The sequence below is a fragment of the Cherax quadricarinatus genome, chromosome 11 (genome assembly GCF_038502225.1).
Source record: "Cherax quadricarinatus isolate ZL_2023a chromosome 11, ASM3850222v1, whole genome shotgun sequence".
NCBI classification, from domain to species: Eukaryota; Metazoa; Arthropoda; class Malacostraca; order Decapoda; family Parastacidae; genus Cherax; species Cherax quadricarinatus.
In genome coordinates this window covers 4,341,788-4,356,317 of record NC_091302.1, presented here as the reverse complement: position 1 = coordinate 4,356,317, position 14,530 = coordinate 4,341,788, and the positions used below count along the sequence as shown (strand labels likewise).

General features: G+C 37.9%; 1 protein-coding gene across 6 annotated transcripts in view; it reads right to left on the bottom strand.

Annotated features, from left to right (window-relative positions):
- The window catches only part of LOC128687651 (ubiquinone biosynthesis protein COQ9, mitochondrial), a 181,334-nt gene that overhangs the window by 61,797 nt on the left and 105,007 nt on the right, over positions 1-14,530 (bottom strand). For 5 of the 6 annotated variants that reach the window (XM_053775220.1, XM_070083925.1, XM_070083924.1 and 2 more), the window contains 3 exons: positions 13,634-13,823; positions 8,938-9,027; positions 8,424-8,543 (listed from right to left, as the gene is read on the bottom strand). In XM_053775220.1, the coding sequence (XP_053631195.1) occupies positions 8,424-8,543; positions 8,938-9,027; positions 13,634-13,823 (400 nt within the window). Of the gene's footprint in view, positions 1-813; positions 2,524-8,423; positions 8,544-8,937; positions 9,028-13,633; positions 13,824-14,530 lie in introns of those variants that run through there. The other variant, XM_070083926.1, reaches the window with a different exon arrangement.

Here is a 14,530-nt window from a genome sequence, read left to right as displayed (position 1 = left end):
TCACTCCTGTTTCCTCCTGCCCCCTCCCTCCTATAACATTTATTAAACAAAAATACCAACCACTCCAACACTGTGTCCCCCTGATTTTATAATTTCTGTCATGATCCCATCAATTCCAGCTGCTTTACCCCCTTTCATATACAGCATAAATTTAGAAAAGACAGAGAAGATCCTCATCACTTAATGCTAGGAAAGTGCTGAACTGTTTGACAATGGATTGTGTTACAAGACAATATAGTATAGTACTGTACAGTTTTTAAGCACAATACATAGACCCTTCCACTGCATGAAGGTGACCAGTTACCAGATGGACCAAAGAGAACACATCTATCCCTAAGATCCTATGAACCTACCTTTGATGATGAGTTTCAAGAATCTTACCACTCTGAGCATATATAAAAAATAAAAACTTAATATACTCCTACCTCATAACAAAGCAAAATAAAAACCCAAACTTGAACCTTTGTAAGCAAATGAACATAAAATACCAAAGTGATACATTGTTTTGCTGCATAGTACAGTATATATAATACACAGACTGAATAATCCCTGGCTAACACCAAGCATCCTCAAATCCATTAACACAAAGCACAAATATGAAAAACAGTATAGAATGGGTCAAATAACTAGAGAACAGTCGAGAAATTACTCGTCAGCACTTACCAGCCTGATAAGAAGGTCAAAAAAATTGTATTATGAAAATAGATTACATAACATCAAAGGTGATATGAAAAAAACCCTGGAAAACTCTATCTGAAATTCTTGGAACTAAAAAGTTATCCAAAAACAAAGCAATCAAACTAACAAAATCAGATGAACCCCTGCTCACTCCAGCCGAAACAGCAAACAGACTTGATGTTTTCTTCTCCACCATAGGAAAAAATCTAGCAAACAAAATACCAAGCACAAACGCCCGTCCATCAGACTACCTCATAGGAGCCTACCCAAATACGCTATTCCTAGCCCCAACCCACCCCACTGAAGTTATGCTCATCATAAACACCCTTAAAAACAAGGCAGGAGACATAAACAACTTGCCTGCTTTTATGTACAAAAAAGCTTCTCAAGTATTGTCACCAATTAACAAATCCATTGAATCATCTACCTTCCCAACAATCCTCAAAACAGCGAGGGTCACTCTGATCCATAAAGGAGGTGACCAAGCTGATTTGAATAACTATAGACCAATATCTAACTTACCACTGCTCTCTAAAATCTTTGAAAAATTAATTCATAGACAGATCTATTCCTACCTCGTTTCACACAACATATTAAACCCTTGTCAGTTTGGATTCAGAAATAATAAAAGCATAAATGACGCTATCATACACATGCTAGAACTAATATATACTGCACTTGAAAAGAAAGAAGTCCCGCTGGGCATTTTCACTGATTTACGTAAAGCTTTCGATACAGTCGACCATGAACTACTGTACTCCAAATTAATGCACTATGGTATCAGAGGCCACTCCCTCAACTACCTAAAGTCATACCTTAGTAACAGAACTCAATATGTGTATGCAAATGATGCAAACTCCTCCACCCAACCAATCACAGTAGGAGTCCCACAAGGAAGCGTCCTTGGACCACTCCTCTTTCTCATCTACATCAATGATCTACCGAATGCATCACAGCTACTCAAACCCATATTATTTGCAGATGACACTACATATGTATTTTCCCACCCAAACGCAGTCATACTAGCAAACACAGTCAATGCTGAATTACAGAAAATATCTGCCTGGATGATGACTAACAAACTTACCCTGAACACTGATAAAACCTATTTCATTCAGTTTGGAAACAAAGCTGCAAATGATCCAATTAACATTACGCTAAATGGATCATCAGTCACAAGACTCACAGAGGAAAAATTCCTAGGTATCCACCTTGACAGTAACCTTAAGTTCCAGACACACACAACAAATCACCAAGAAAATCTCCAAGGCTGTAGGCATACTATCAAAGATAAGGTACTACGTTCCACAATCAGCTCTCCTGGCACTGTACCATTCACTCATATACCCTTATCTTACATATGGAATTTGTGCATGGGGATCAATAACATCCAATCACCTAAAACCTCTAATAACCCAGCAAAAGGCAGCAATAAGAATGATAACAAATTCCCACTCCTGCCAGCATACTCCACCAATTTTCAAAAGTCTGAATCTGCTTACCATTAAGAACATCCATACTTATTCATGTGCCTACTACATACACAGAACAATACACGCAAATATAAACCCTCCACTCAAACTTTTCCTCACCAAACTAAACAGGACATATGACCACAACACAAGACACAAATCTCTTTTTGATATACCTCGTGTCCATATCACACTGTGTAAAAACTCTATGCACATAAAGGGCCCCAAAATATGGAATTCATTACCAGAAGATATTAAAGTAACCCAGTCTGAAAATCAATTTAAGACTCTTCTCAAAAGCCACTTAATCACCCTAGACTAAATGCTAAATACTCAGTATACATTTACTCACCTATGTACTCCCACATCATAACTGAAACAATCACATTGAACCTTTTATCCATTGTTGACAGGAATATAATTGAATCATTGTTTTTCACAAAAGCATTTTAGAATATAAATACGTATATCTTTGTATTATACAAATTTTGATTCATTTATAATTAATATTCTACTGTACAACTGTGAAATAATTACTTTCCTACTGTACAACTATGATATACTACTCCTTAGTATTAAGTAGAATGTAAGCCAATAATGTTAAGTTGGTTCATAATGCCAAAGCATAATAGAGGCTCTCTTTGTATTGTAACCCACTATTGTATATACACAATCTTAATGTACTGTTTGCAAAGACATTAAATAAATAAAATAAATAAAGTACAGTCAGTTTTACCTATACATTCCTTCTAAATCTCACCTCGCTGAAAGAATCTACCTCACAAATAATTGTGAAATATGGTAAATTAGCTACCCTATCTGAGTTTTTGTTGTTTGAAACTGGCAAAATATTAAATAATTCAAACTGAGTATTATCCTTCTGTATAAGATGGTTAAACCTTTTTACATATTTCTTGAGTACATAAAGTACGAAAATTATCAAACTAATGTGTACATTTCTATATTCCAGACAACACTAAGTAGGTTTAACATTATCTACTTACAACAAATCAGTTTTCTTCCTTAGAAAACCTCCCTCAAGGGAGGATCCTTGATGGTGATGAGGGGCTCTTGATCTAAGGAAGTGGATCTGTGCTCCAATTCCCTGAATTAAGCCTGAATGCCTTCCACATCCCCCCCACCCCAACAGGTGCTGTATAAGCCCTATAGGTTTAGCACTTCCTCACAATAATAATATTTTTCTACTACAACTTTTGTTTACACATTAAAATATATTTACTCAGCCTATAAAACTTACTACAAATGTTCATGATTTTCACTGTATACCTATGTGAAGATAACATAGGCAGCTAAATTTCTCTAATTCATCAGACACTTCCCACGAGGGAAGAGGGTACCTGGTTACCTGGAGGTTTTTCTGGGGATCAATGCCCCTGCGGCCCGGTCCATGACCAGGCCTCCTGATGGATCAGGGCCTGATCAACCAGGCTGTTACTGCTGGCCGCACGCAGTCCAACGTACGAGCCACAGCCCGGCTGATCCGGCACTGACTTTAGGTATCTGTCCAGCTCTCTCTTGAAGGCAGTCAGGGGTTTATTGGCAATTCCCCTAATGCTTGATGGGAGGCTGTTGAACAGTCTTGGGCCCCAGACACTTATGGTGTTTTCCCTTAGTGTACCAATGGCTCCCCTACTTTTAATTGGGGGCATTTTGCATCGCATGGCCAGTCTTTTACTTTCATAGGGAGTGATTTGTGTGTGCAGATTTGGGACCATTCCTTCCAGGATTTTCCAAGTGTAGATTATGATATATCTCTTCCTCCTGTGTTCCAACGAGTACAAGTCAAATTATTCCAAGCGTTCCCAGTAGTTAAGGTGCTTTGAATGGAGATGTTAATGTACAGCAGTATTCCAGCCTAGAGAGAGTAAGTGATTTGAAAAGGATCATCATTGGCTTGGCATCTCTCGTTTTGAACGTTCTCATTATCCATCCTATCATTTTCTTTGCATGTGCGATCGTGGCACTGTTGTGAGCCTTGAAAGTGAGATCCTCAGACATTACTACTCCCAGGTCCCTTACATTATTTTTCTGCTCTATTGTATGGCCAGAGTCTGTAGTATACTCTGTTCTAGTTATTATCTCCTCCAGTTTTCCATAACGGAGTAGTTGGAATTTGTCCTCATTGAACATCATATTGTTTACCGTTGCCCACTGGAAAATTTTGTTTATATCTTCTTGGAGGTTAACAGCGTCCTCAGCAGATGACAGCCTCATGCAGATCCTAGTATCATCCCCAAAGGATGATACGGCGCTGTGATGTATATCTCTGTCTATGTCTGATGTGAGGATGAGGAAAGTACTAAAACTGTATGGTTTATACAGTGCCTTGGGAATGAGATTTGATCCAAGGAAAAGGTAGGCAACTCCAATTCAGTGGATCAAGAGCCCTTCACTAGCATCAGCACTAAAGGGATGTTCCTAGATGTTCTTGATGCAAGAATTTGAACCTGTTCTTTCCTTCCCTGGATCAAACCTGACTGCCATCCATAATAATAATAATAATAATAATCATAATAATAAATTATTTAGGTAGTAGGTTGGTAGACAGCAACCGCCCAGGAAAGTACTACCATCCTGCGAAGTGAGTGTAAAACGGAAACCTGTAATTGTTTTACATGATGGTAGGATTGCTGGTGTCTTTCTTGTCTCATAAACGTGCAAGATTTCAGGTACATCTTGCTACTTCTACTTACACTTAGGTCACACTACACATGCATGTACAAGGATATGTATACACACCCCTCTGTGTTTTCTTCTATTTTCTTACTAGTTCTTGTTTTGGTTTATTTCCTCTTGTCTCCATGGGGACGTGGAACAGAATTCTTCCTCCGTAAGCCATGCATGTCGTAAGAGGCAGCTAAAATGCCGGAAGCAAGGAGCTAGTAACCCATTCTCCTATATACATTATTTTTTTTATTTATTATCACACTGGCCGATTCCCACCAAGGCAGGGTGGCCCGAAAAAGAAAAACTTTCACCATCATTCACTCCATCACTGTCTTGCCAGAAGGGTGCTTTACACTACAGTTTTTAAACTGCAACATTAACACCCCTCCTTCAGAGTGCAGGCACTGTACTTCCCATCTCCAGGACTCAAGTCTGGCCTGCTGGTTTCCCTGAACCCCTTCGTAAATGTTACTTTGCTCACACTCCAACAACACGTCAAGTATTAAAAACCATTTGTCTCCATTCACTCCTATCAAACACGCTCACGCATGCCTGCTGGAAGTCCAAGCCCCTCGCACACAAAACCTCCTTTATCCCCTCCCTCCAACCTTTCCTAGGCCGACCCCTACCCCGCCTTCCTTCCACTACAGACTGATACACTCTTGAAGTCATTCTGTTTCGCTCCATTCTCTCCACATGTCCAAACCACCTCAACAACCCTTCCTCAGCCCTCTGGACAACAGTTTTGGTAATCCCGCACCTCCTCCTAACTTCCAAACTACGAATTCTCTGCATTATATTCACACCACACATTGCCCTCAGACATGACATCTCCACTGCCTCCAGCCTTCTCCTCGCTGCAGCATTCATCACCCATGCTTCACACCCATATAAGAGCATTGGTAAAACTATACTCTCATACATTCCCCTCTTTGCCTCCAAGGACAAAGTTCTTTGTCTCCACAGACTCCTAAGTGCACCACTCACCCTTTTCCCCTCATCAATTCTATGATTCACCTCATCTTTCATAGACCCATCTGCTGACACGTCCACTCCCAAATATCTGAATACATTCACCTCCTACATATTCTCTCCCTCCAATCTGATATCCAATCTTTCATCACCTAATCTTTTTTGTTATCCTCATAACCTTACTCTTTCCTGTATTCACTTTTAATTTTCTTCTTTTGCATACCCTACCAAATTCACCCACCAATCTCTGCAACTTCTCTTCAGAATCTCCCAAGAGCACAGTGTCATCAGCAAAGAGCAACTGTGACAACTCCCACTTTATGTGTGATTCTTTATCTTTTAACTCCACACCTCTTGCCAAGACCATCGCATTTACTTCTCTTACAACCCCATCTATAAATATATTAAACAACCACGGTGACATCACACATCCTTGTCTAAGGCCTATTTTTACTGGGAAATAATTTCTCTCTTTCCTACATACTCTAACTTGAGCCTCACTATCCTCGTAAAAACTCTTCACTGCTTTCAGTAACCTACCTCCTACACCATACACCTGCAACATCTGCCACATTGCCCCCCTATCCACCCTGTCATACGCCTTTTCCAAATCCATAAATGCCACAAAGACCTCTTTAGCCTTATCTAAATACTGTTCACTTATGTGTTTCACTGTAAACACCTGGTCCACACACCCCCTACCTTTCCTAATGCCTCCTTGTTCATCTGCTATCCTATTCTCCATCTTACTCTTAATTCTTTCAATAATAACTCTACCATACACTTTACCAGGTATACTCAACAAACTTATCCCCCTATAATTTTTGCACTCTCTTTTGTCCCCTTTGCCTTTATACAAAGGAACTATGCATGCTCTCTGCCAATCCCTAGGTACCTTACCTTCTTCCATACATTTATTAAATAATTGCACCAACCACTCCAAAACTATATCCCCACCTGCTTTTAACATTTCTATCTTTATCCCATCAATCCCGGCTGCCTTACCCCCTTTCATTTTACCTACTGCCTCACGAACTTCCCCCACACTCACAACTGGCTCTTCCTCACTCCTACAAGATGTTATTCCTCCTTGCCCTATACACAAAATCACAGCTTCCCTATCTTCATCAACATTTAACAATTCCTCGAAATATTCCCTCCATCTTCCCAATACCTCTAACTCTCCATTTAATAACTCTCCTCTCCTATTTTTAACTGACAAATCCATTTGTTCTCTAGGCTTCCTTAACTTGTTAATCTCACTCCAAAACTTTTTCTTATTTTCAACAAAATTTGTTGATAACATCTCACCCACTCTCTCATTTGCTCTCTTTTTACATTGCTTCACCACTCTCTTAACCTCTCTCTTTTTCTCCATATACTCTTCTCTCCTTGCATCACTTCTACTTTGTAAAAACTTCTCATATGCTAACTTTTTCTCCCTTACTACTCTTTACATCATCATTCCACCAATCGCTCCTCTTCCCTCCCGCACCCACCTTCCTGTAACCACAAACTTCTGCTGAACACTCTAACACTACATTTTTAAACCTACCCCATACCTCTTCGACCCTATTGCCTATGCTCTCATTAGCCCATCTATCCTCCAATAGCTGTTTATATCTTACCCTAACTGCCTCCTCTTTTAGTTTATAAACCTTCACCTCTCTCTTCCCTGATGCTTCTATTCTCCTTGTATCCCATCTACCTTTTACTCTTAGTGTAGCTACAACTAGAAAGTGATCTGATATATCTGTGGCCCCTCTATAAACATGTACATCCTGAAGTCTACTCAACAGTCTTTTATCTACCAATATACATTACTAAAGTTAAAAAGAAAAACTTCGGTGGGATACGCCTGGTTTGTTGAAAAACAGAATAATAATAATCATAAATTAGCAGTACCAGTTCTCCCCTTATCTGGATCAAACCTGATTGCCTTTCATCATCATAATAATAATAATAATAATAATAATAATAATAATAGGCAGTGGAGATGTCGTGTGAAATGCCATGTTTGATTGCAATGTGTGGCGTGAAAATTGAGCAGAGAATTCGGAGCTTGGAAATTAGAATGTGTGGGGGTCACCAATATTATTCAGAGGGCTGAGTAAGGGTTGCTGAGGTGGTTTGGACATTTAGATATGATGGAGCAAAATACAATTACTTAGAGGGTGTATAAATCTGCGGTGGAGGGAAGGTAGGGTAGGGGTCAAACCAGGAATGGTTGGAGGAGTGTCTAACACACTCATACAGGTCCAAAAGACTTGTGTGAGTGTGTCAGACAGGAGTGAGCGAAGATGAAGTGGTTTTTATAATGATGTGCTACTGGAGTGTATGACAACATTTATGAGGGGATTTGGAAAAACTAGTTAGCTGTACTTGAATCCTGGTGGAGGGAAATACAGTGCCTGCACTCCGAAGGACGGGTGAGGATGCTGCAGTTCAGAGGGTCATGAGAGCTGTGATGTCAGCACACTTCTGGCAATACAGTGACTGAATGAGTGATGGTGAAAGTACTTCCTCTTATTTAGGGTCACTCTACCTTGGTGGAACATGGCCGTCTTAAAATAGAGAGGGAGAGAGAGAGAAAGAGATGGTAAGTGTACTTACAGTAAATATACCAGCCTTAGCAACCTGGCTGAAGTCTTTGGTGTAACTGCTAGCATCGTGGCTATATTTTGAAATTTTGTGGACATCTGATAATCTCCGGTTCAGGAAAGTCCAAGTATCCTGAGGAGAGATCGAATAATTATTATTATAATCAGGAGGAAGTGCTGAACCCACAGAAGTCACATACAGCTTGGGAAAAAGGTAAGAAGGGTTGGACATGCAAAGTATGGCCTGCTACAGTTTCTCCATTCTTATTACTGGATATATTATTATCGGTAAGTTGCAAATGATGCCATGTTAATACTTCTGGGAATCATTTTTCCTCCTGGGTCACTCTCATACTAGGTCTTCTAAAATGGAAAGGAAATATTACAAGACTAAGAACTATAAAGAAACATGCATGAAAGAACAGTTAAGTAGAACATAAAGGGCAGAGATCAGTAATTTTTACTTTTATTAATTACTACTGTTTCCACACACACACATGCAAAAAAAAAATTTCACATTTATGTACCTGAAAATCTTCAGATTTATCTTGAAGCATACACAGTTCAGAACTTTTGTATACTGCCGCTAATATTCCTCGTTTTGTATACCAGCCGAACTGTGGGAAAAAAATGGGCCATTAGTTTTCAGTTACAAAACTATGCATGAATATTTGGTAAAAGCAGTTACATACAGTAGTCCCCCCATAGCTGCTGGGAATATATTCCAAGACCTACCATGGATACCTGAAACTGTGAATAGTAGTGAACCCCTTATGTCATCTCTTGTTTACATATATACCTATGATAAAGTTGAATTGATAAATTATGCACAATAAGTGGGAAATTAGCACTTTTTCACAGATAAAAAGCCATTCATGGATTCTCTTAACTTTTGAAGAACTTCCTGCATCACTACTTTTGTGCTTTGGGGCCATTATTAAGCAAAATCAAGGGTTGTTTTTAGGCACGGTAAACCATGGATAACTAAAACCACGGAAACCGAATCTGCAGATACAGGGGTTCTACTGTATACAGAAAACAGTACTACAGCACTCTATAAAGGGATTCAAGGAAACTGGTTAGCCAGACTCAACCCTTAGAGTCGTGCTTCTTCTTCATGCATGTATTAATCCTTTGACTGTCGCAACCAAAAATCTTGAAGTGTCTCCTGGTGTCACAAAATATTTGAAAAAAAAAAAAAAAAAAAAAAAAAAAAAAAAAAAAAAAAAAAAAAAAAAAAAAAAAAAAAAAAAAAAAAAAAAAAACTTTTCCCGATGATAATGACAGCAAAAGTATGAAATTTGATGGAAAACTTACAGAATTATGCTCTCACAAAGTTAGCAACCTCGGTGACATTTACGCATCGGCGATTTCGCCCACTTTGAGCCCTATTTTCGGCCAATTCCATTGTTCCAGTCCACCAAACTCTATTTCTTTAGAACTCCATTTGTTCTATTGACTGAGTACAAGAAACCGCCCATTTGCCAATTTCAACTACCCAATAAAGTGGTCAGAAATTGACAATTTGGCCAGTTTCATGCAAATTAAAAAATATGTCAATTTCAAAATAGGATCCAGAATGAACAATGCAGATATTCCTGGCACTAAAATAACATTTTCTATGTTCATCAGTCACATCTCCAGGCCCCTGCTTTGTATTTTGAATTTTTATTCACACAAAAAATAGAAGATTTACTGTTACGCAGACTACTGCAATACTGTAATAATTGTATAAATAACGTCGACCCATTCGTGACTGCATATTAGAATGGCTAGTTGGACATTTACTGGACAATGACGTCATTTGTTTACTCTTGAACACCAGCAAAAATCGAACATTTCTGCCACTCTGAGCTCCATTTCAAGATCCTTTTCTATTTCTATAATATGTTTTCCATTCTATCAAATGAGACCAAAAAACAAGAATACAACCATCAATACTGTATGAAAATACACCTCAAAGTCAGCGTTTTAATCCATAAATACGGTCGGAGTTTTTTTTTCTCATTATGCACTGCGTGCTGCAGGATTTTTTTATACTGCGCACACTGACCACACAGACCCATTCTCTCACACGTGGGCCTACCAGCTTTCTCCTGCTTGATTTGAAGCCACTAGAATTTTTTAGTACATATACGTCAAACACATTGGCTTGTAAGACGTATATATACGACCAAAACAGTCAAAGGGTTGAATAAGTGCACCAACAATTTAACAACTATTCCTCTATCTGCTTCAAGCATCATAGTCTTAATCCCATCATTTTCATAGTTACCTACTTTCAATCAGCCTACCTACTGCTTCACCCACTTTATCTGCTCGCCTCTGGCTCCTGCCATGAAACAGTGTTCTCCCCTGCCCTATGAATGATATTACCAACTCACTTTCATCATCCACATTTAATAGTTCCTCAAAATATTCCTTCCAACTCTACTATCTTCAACTCCTCATCTAATATCTGATCACTCTCTTCCACTGCCAAGTACATATACTTTCCAGAATTTCTCACTTATTCTCTCTCTTCAAAACTGTTATTTATTTTCAGCAAAACTTGCTCATAAATACAACTTTATTTCTTTTCTGCGGTATACAAAATATAGTTTACATGTAATAAAATATTGTTTACATTGATAGAATTATTGACAATGTTAAGTAAAATGACACAAGTGCAACTAATGTGACATTTTATTGTGGCAATGTTTCACTCTCCAGGAGCTTTGTCAAGCTGTAACAGTGTGACTAAGCTCCTCGAGAGTGAAATGTTGCCACAATAAAATGTCACAATAGTTGCACTTGTGTCCTTTTAATTAACAAATACTGTTAAGCACAAAAGAAATCCACAAGCATACCATGCATTTTGGGCAGGCTAATCCTAATGCTTACAGACTACTTTAGAACTAGACATAAGTTATTGAGCATGAGTAGTTTTTAAATGTACAAAAAGTGAGGTAGCTAAGTGAACAAAATTACAAATTTAAGTATGCATTGATACAAAATAGAGAGGTAGCTAAATGAAAATAGCACAATTTCAAGTATGCATTAATACAGTGGACCCCCGCATAACGATTACCTCCAAATGCGACCAATTATGTAAGTGTATTTATGTAAGTGCGTTTGTACGTGTATGTTTGGGGGTCTGAAATGGACTAATCTACTTCACAATATTCCTTATGGGAACAAATTCGGACAGTACTGGCACCTGAACATACTTCTGGAGTGAAAAAATATCGTTAACCGGGGGTCCACTGTACTTTTAAACTGATTCAGTTATCATTCTCCCATTTGCTCTCTATACATTCTGCCATACTTGAATAATTTTTACAATGCTTTTAACCCTTTCAGGGTTTCGGCTGTACTAGTACGGCTTACACACCAGGGTTTTTGACGTACTAGTACGCCTAAATTCTGTTGCCCTCAAGTCTAATGACAGAAAGCTGGTAGGCCTACATATGAAAGAATGGGTCTATGTGGTCAGTGTGCACAGTATAAAAAAATCCTGCAGCACACAGTGTGTAATGAGAAAAAAAAAAAACTTTGACGGTGTTTTTGGTTTAAAACAGCGAATTTGCACTGTATTTTCGTATGGTATTTATTGTTGTATTCTAGTTTTCCTGGTCTCATTTTATAGAATGGAAGAAATATTACAGAAATTGAGATGATTTTGACTGGTTTTACAAAGAAAAGTACCTTGAAATTGAGCTCAAAGTAGCAGAAATGTTCGATTTTTACCAAAGTTCAAAAGTAAACAAATCATGCTATGCGCCCAATACACGTCAACTGGTGAGTCTAATATTCTTTCATAAATGCACTGATATTATTTATACCATTTCTACACTAATGCAGTAGTCTGCATAACAGTAAATCTTCTATTTTTTGTGAGAATAAAAATTCAAAGTGGAAAGCAAAAGAATGTAAGAGGGGCATAGGGACATGACTAATGAACAGAGGAAATGTTGTTTTAGTGCCAGGAAAGTCTGTCTTGTTTATTCTGGACCCTATTCGGAAACTGGCATCTTTTGAAATTTGTGTGAAATTGGCAAAATTGCTAAATTCTGACCACTGTATTGGATAGTTCAAATTGGTAAATGGGTGGTTTCTAGTACTCATTCGATAGAAAAAATGGAGTTCTAGCGAAATAGTTATGATTTTTGTTGATAAGTACACTGGAATTGGCTGAAAATAGGGCTCAAAGTGGGCAAAATCGCCGATGCGTAAATATCGTCGAGACCGCTAACTTCGTGAGAGCATAATTCCGTTAAGTTTTCCATCAAATTTCATACTTTTGATGTCATTATGATCGGGAAAAGATTCTCTATCTTTTCATAAGAAAAAATAATTTTTTTTTTAAATTTGGCCAACCCTGAGAACAAGTCTCTGAGAGGGCCTGTCGGCCCTGAAAGGGTTAAAGCATTATTTATATTATAGTCCAGACACTGACATCAACCCTTTACATTAGCTTTGCATCAGTCACAGTATGCGCTGTACATACATACTCTACATATTTTAACATGTATGCAGCAGCTTCACATTTACAGGTATTTAAAATTTGAATGCAACCAACAACTATTTCACTTAAGTGTTTACAAAATATATATAGTTGAGTCCTGGTGGCGGGAATTACAATGCCTGCACTCTAAAGGAGGGGTAGAGATATTAGCTGTATGGAGAGACATCTGAACTGTCGTATCTGCACACCTCTGGCAAGACAGTGATAGTGTGAATGATGGTGAATCTGTTTCTTTTTTAGGTCATCCTACCTCAGTGGGAGATGGGCAGTTAAAAAAAAAAAAAAAAGTCAATGTGTTTACTAATTTTCCTTGCATACCTGTATAATAAAAACAAATACTGTATGACAAACTAAAAGGGGGAGGATTGAGCTAAAAACTGCATAATGGAATTTATTAGAGAGTAAAATTATATAATAAGAATACTCAATGTGTGTTCATGGTTGTGTGGGACATCAAACATGTGGTCTACAATCAACACACTATTTCTTCACTATTACTTTGTAATAACTGGAATCTCTCATTTTTCCACTAATCTCTCACTTTAAGCTTGATACAAATGGACTCAATAAACCCAGTGACAACATTTTTTAATTCATATAAAATATTAGGAAATACGTACTCTGACAATGTAACATGAGATAGTTTCTGAATACAATAAAGTATTTGTGTTGTACTTTAAGATGGAAATAAAACTGAAGAAAAAAGTAGTTCTTACATCATATGACCTGTCTCCAGCATGATACCAAATGTGATCAACGAGAGTACCAATATTACGAAGAGCCATGGCAGCATTCCTTGGAGATGCATGCAGGGCTAGAGCCTCAGCCCAGGAGTCTATGAACTCTATATTCATTCGCAGTCTCTCTTCAATAGCATCAGCAATGAAAGTTGTGGTTCCTTTCTTTCTGTTGGTCAAACAGCATATTATATACGATAAGGAAAAAACAGCAAATTATAATACAGTCTCTCCACACTTAGTGATGTACTGTACTAGTTTACCAACGACTCGAACTTATGATGGGCTCTCCGACCAGTATGCATACCTAAATAATGTATATTAGAGCTAATTTCCTATATATGTATTGTTTATTACAATATATAGTACACTACTGTATAAACATTTGAAAATATACAAAAAATGTAATAAATGGTGCAAAGGTGACATTAAAATAATATCAAAGATGGTTGACATAAACCCACTACCATTATAGTATGCTTCTCACTTAGTAATGAATTCATTTACCAACGTGATCTTAAGAAGTGAACTCCCTCATTAACCCTTTGAGGGTTGACAGGCCCTCTCCGAGACTCGTTCTCAGGGTCGGCCAAATTTAAAAAAAAAAAAAAATAATTTTCTCTTATGAAAAGATAGAGAATCTTTTCCCGATCATAATGACACCAAAAGTTTGAAATTTGATGGAAAACTTAGGGAATTATGCTCTTGCAAAGTTAGCGGTCTCGGCGATGTTTACACATCGGCGATTTTGCCCACTTTGAGCTCTATTTTCGGCCAATTCCACTGTACTAGTCGACAAAAAACATGAATATTTCGCTAGAACTCCATTTTTTCTATCGAATGAGTGCAAGAAACCACCCATTTATCAATTTCAAC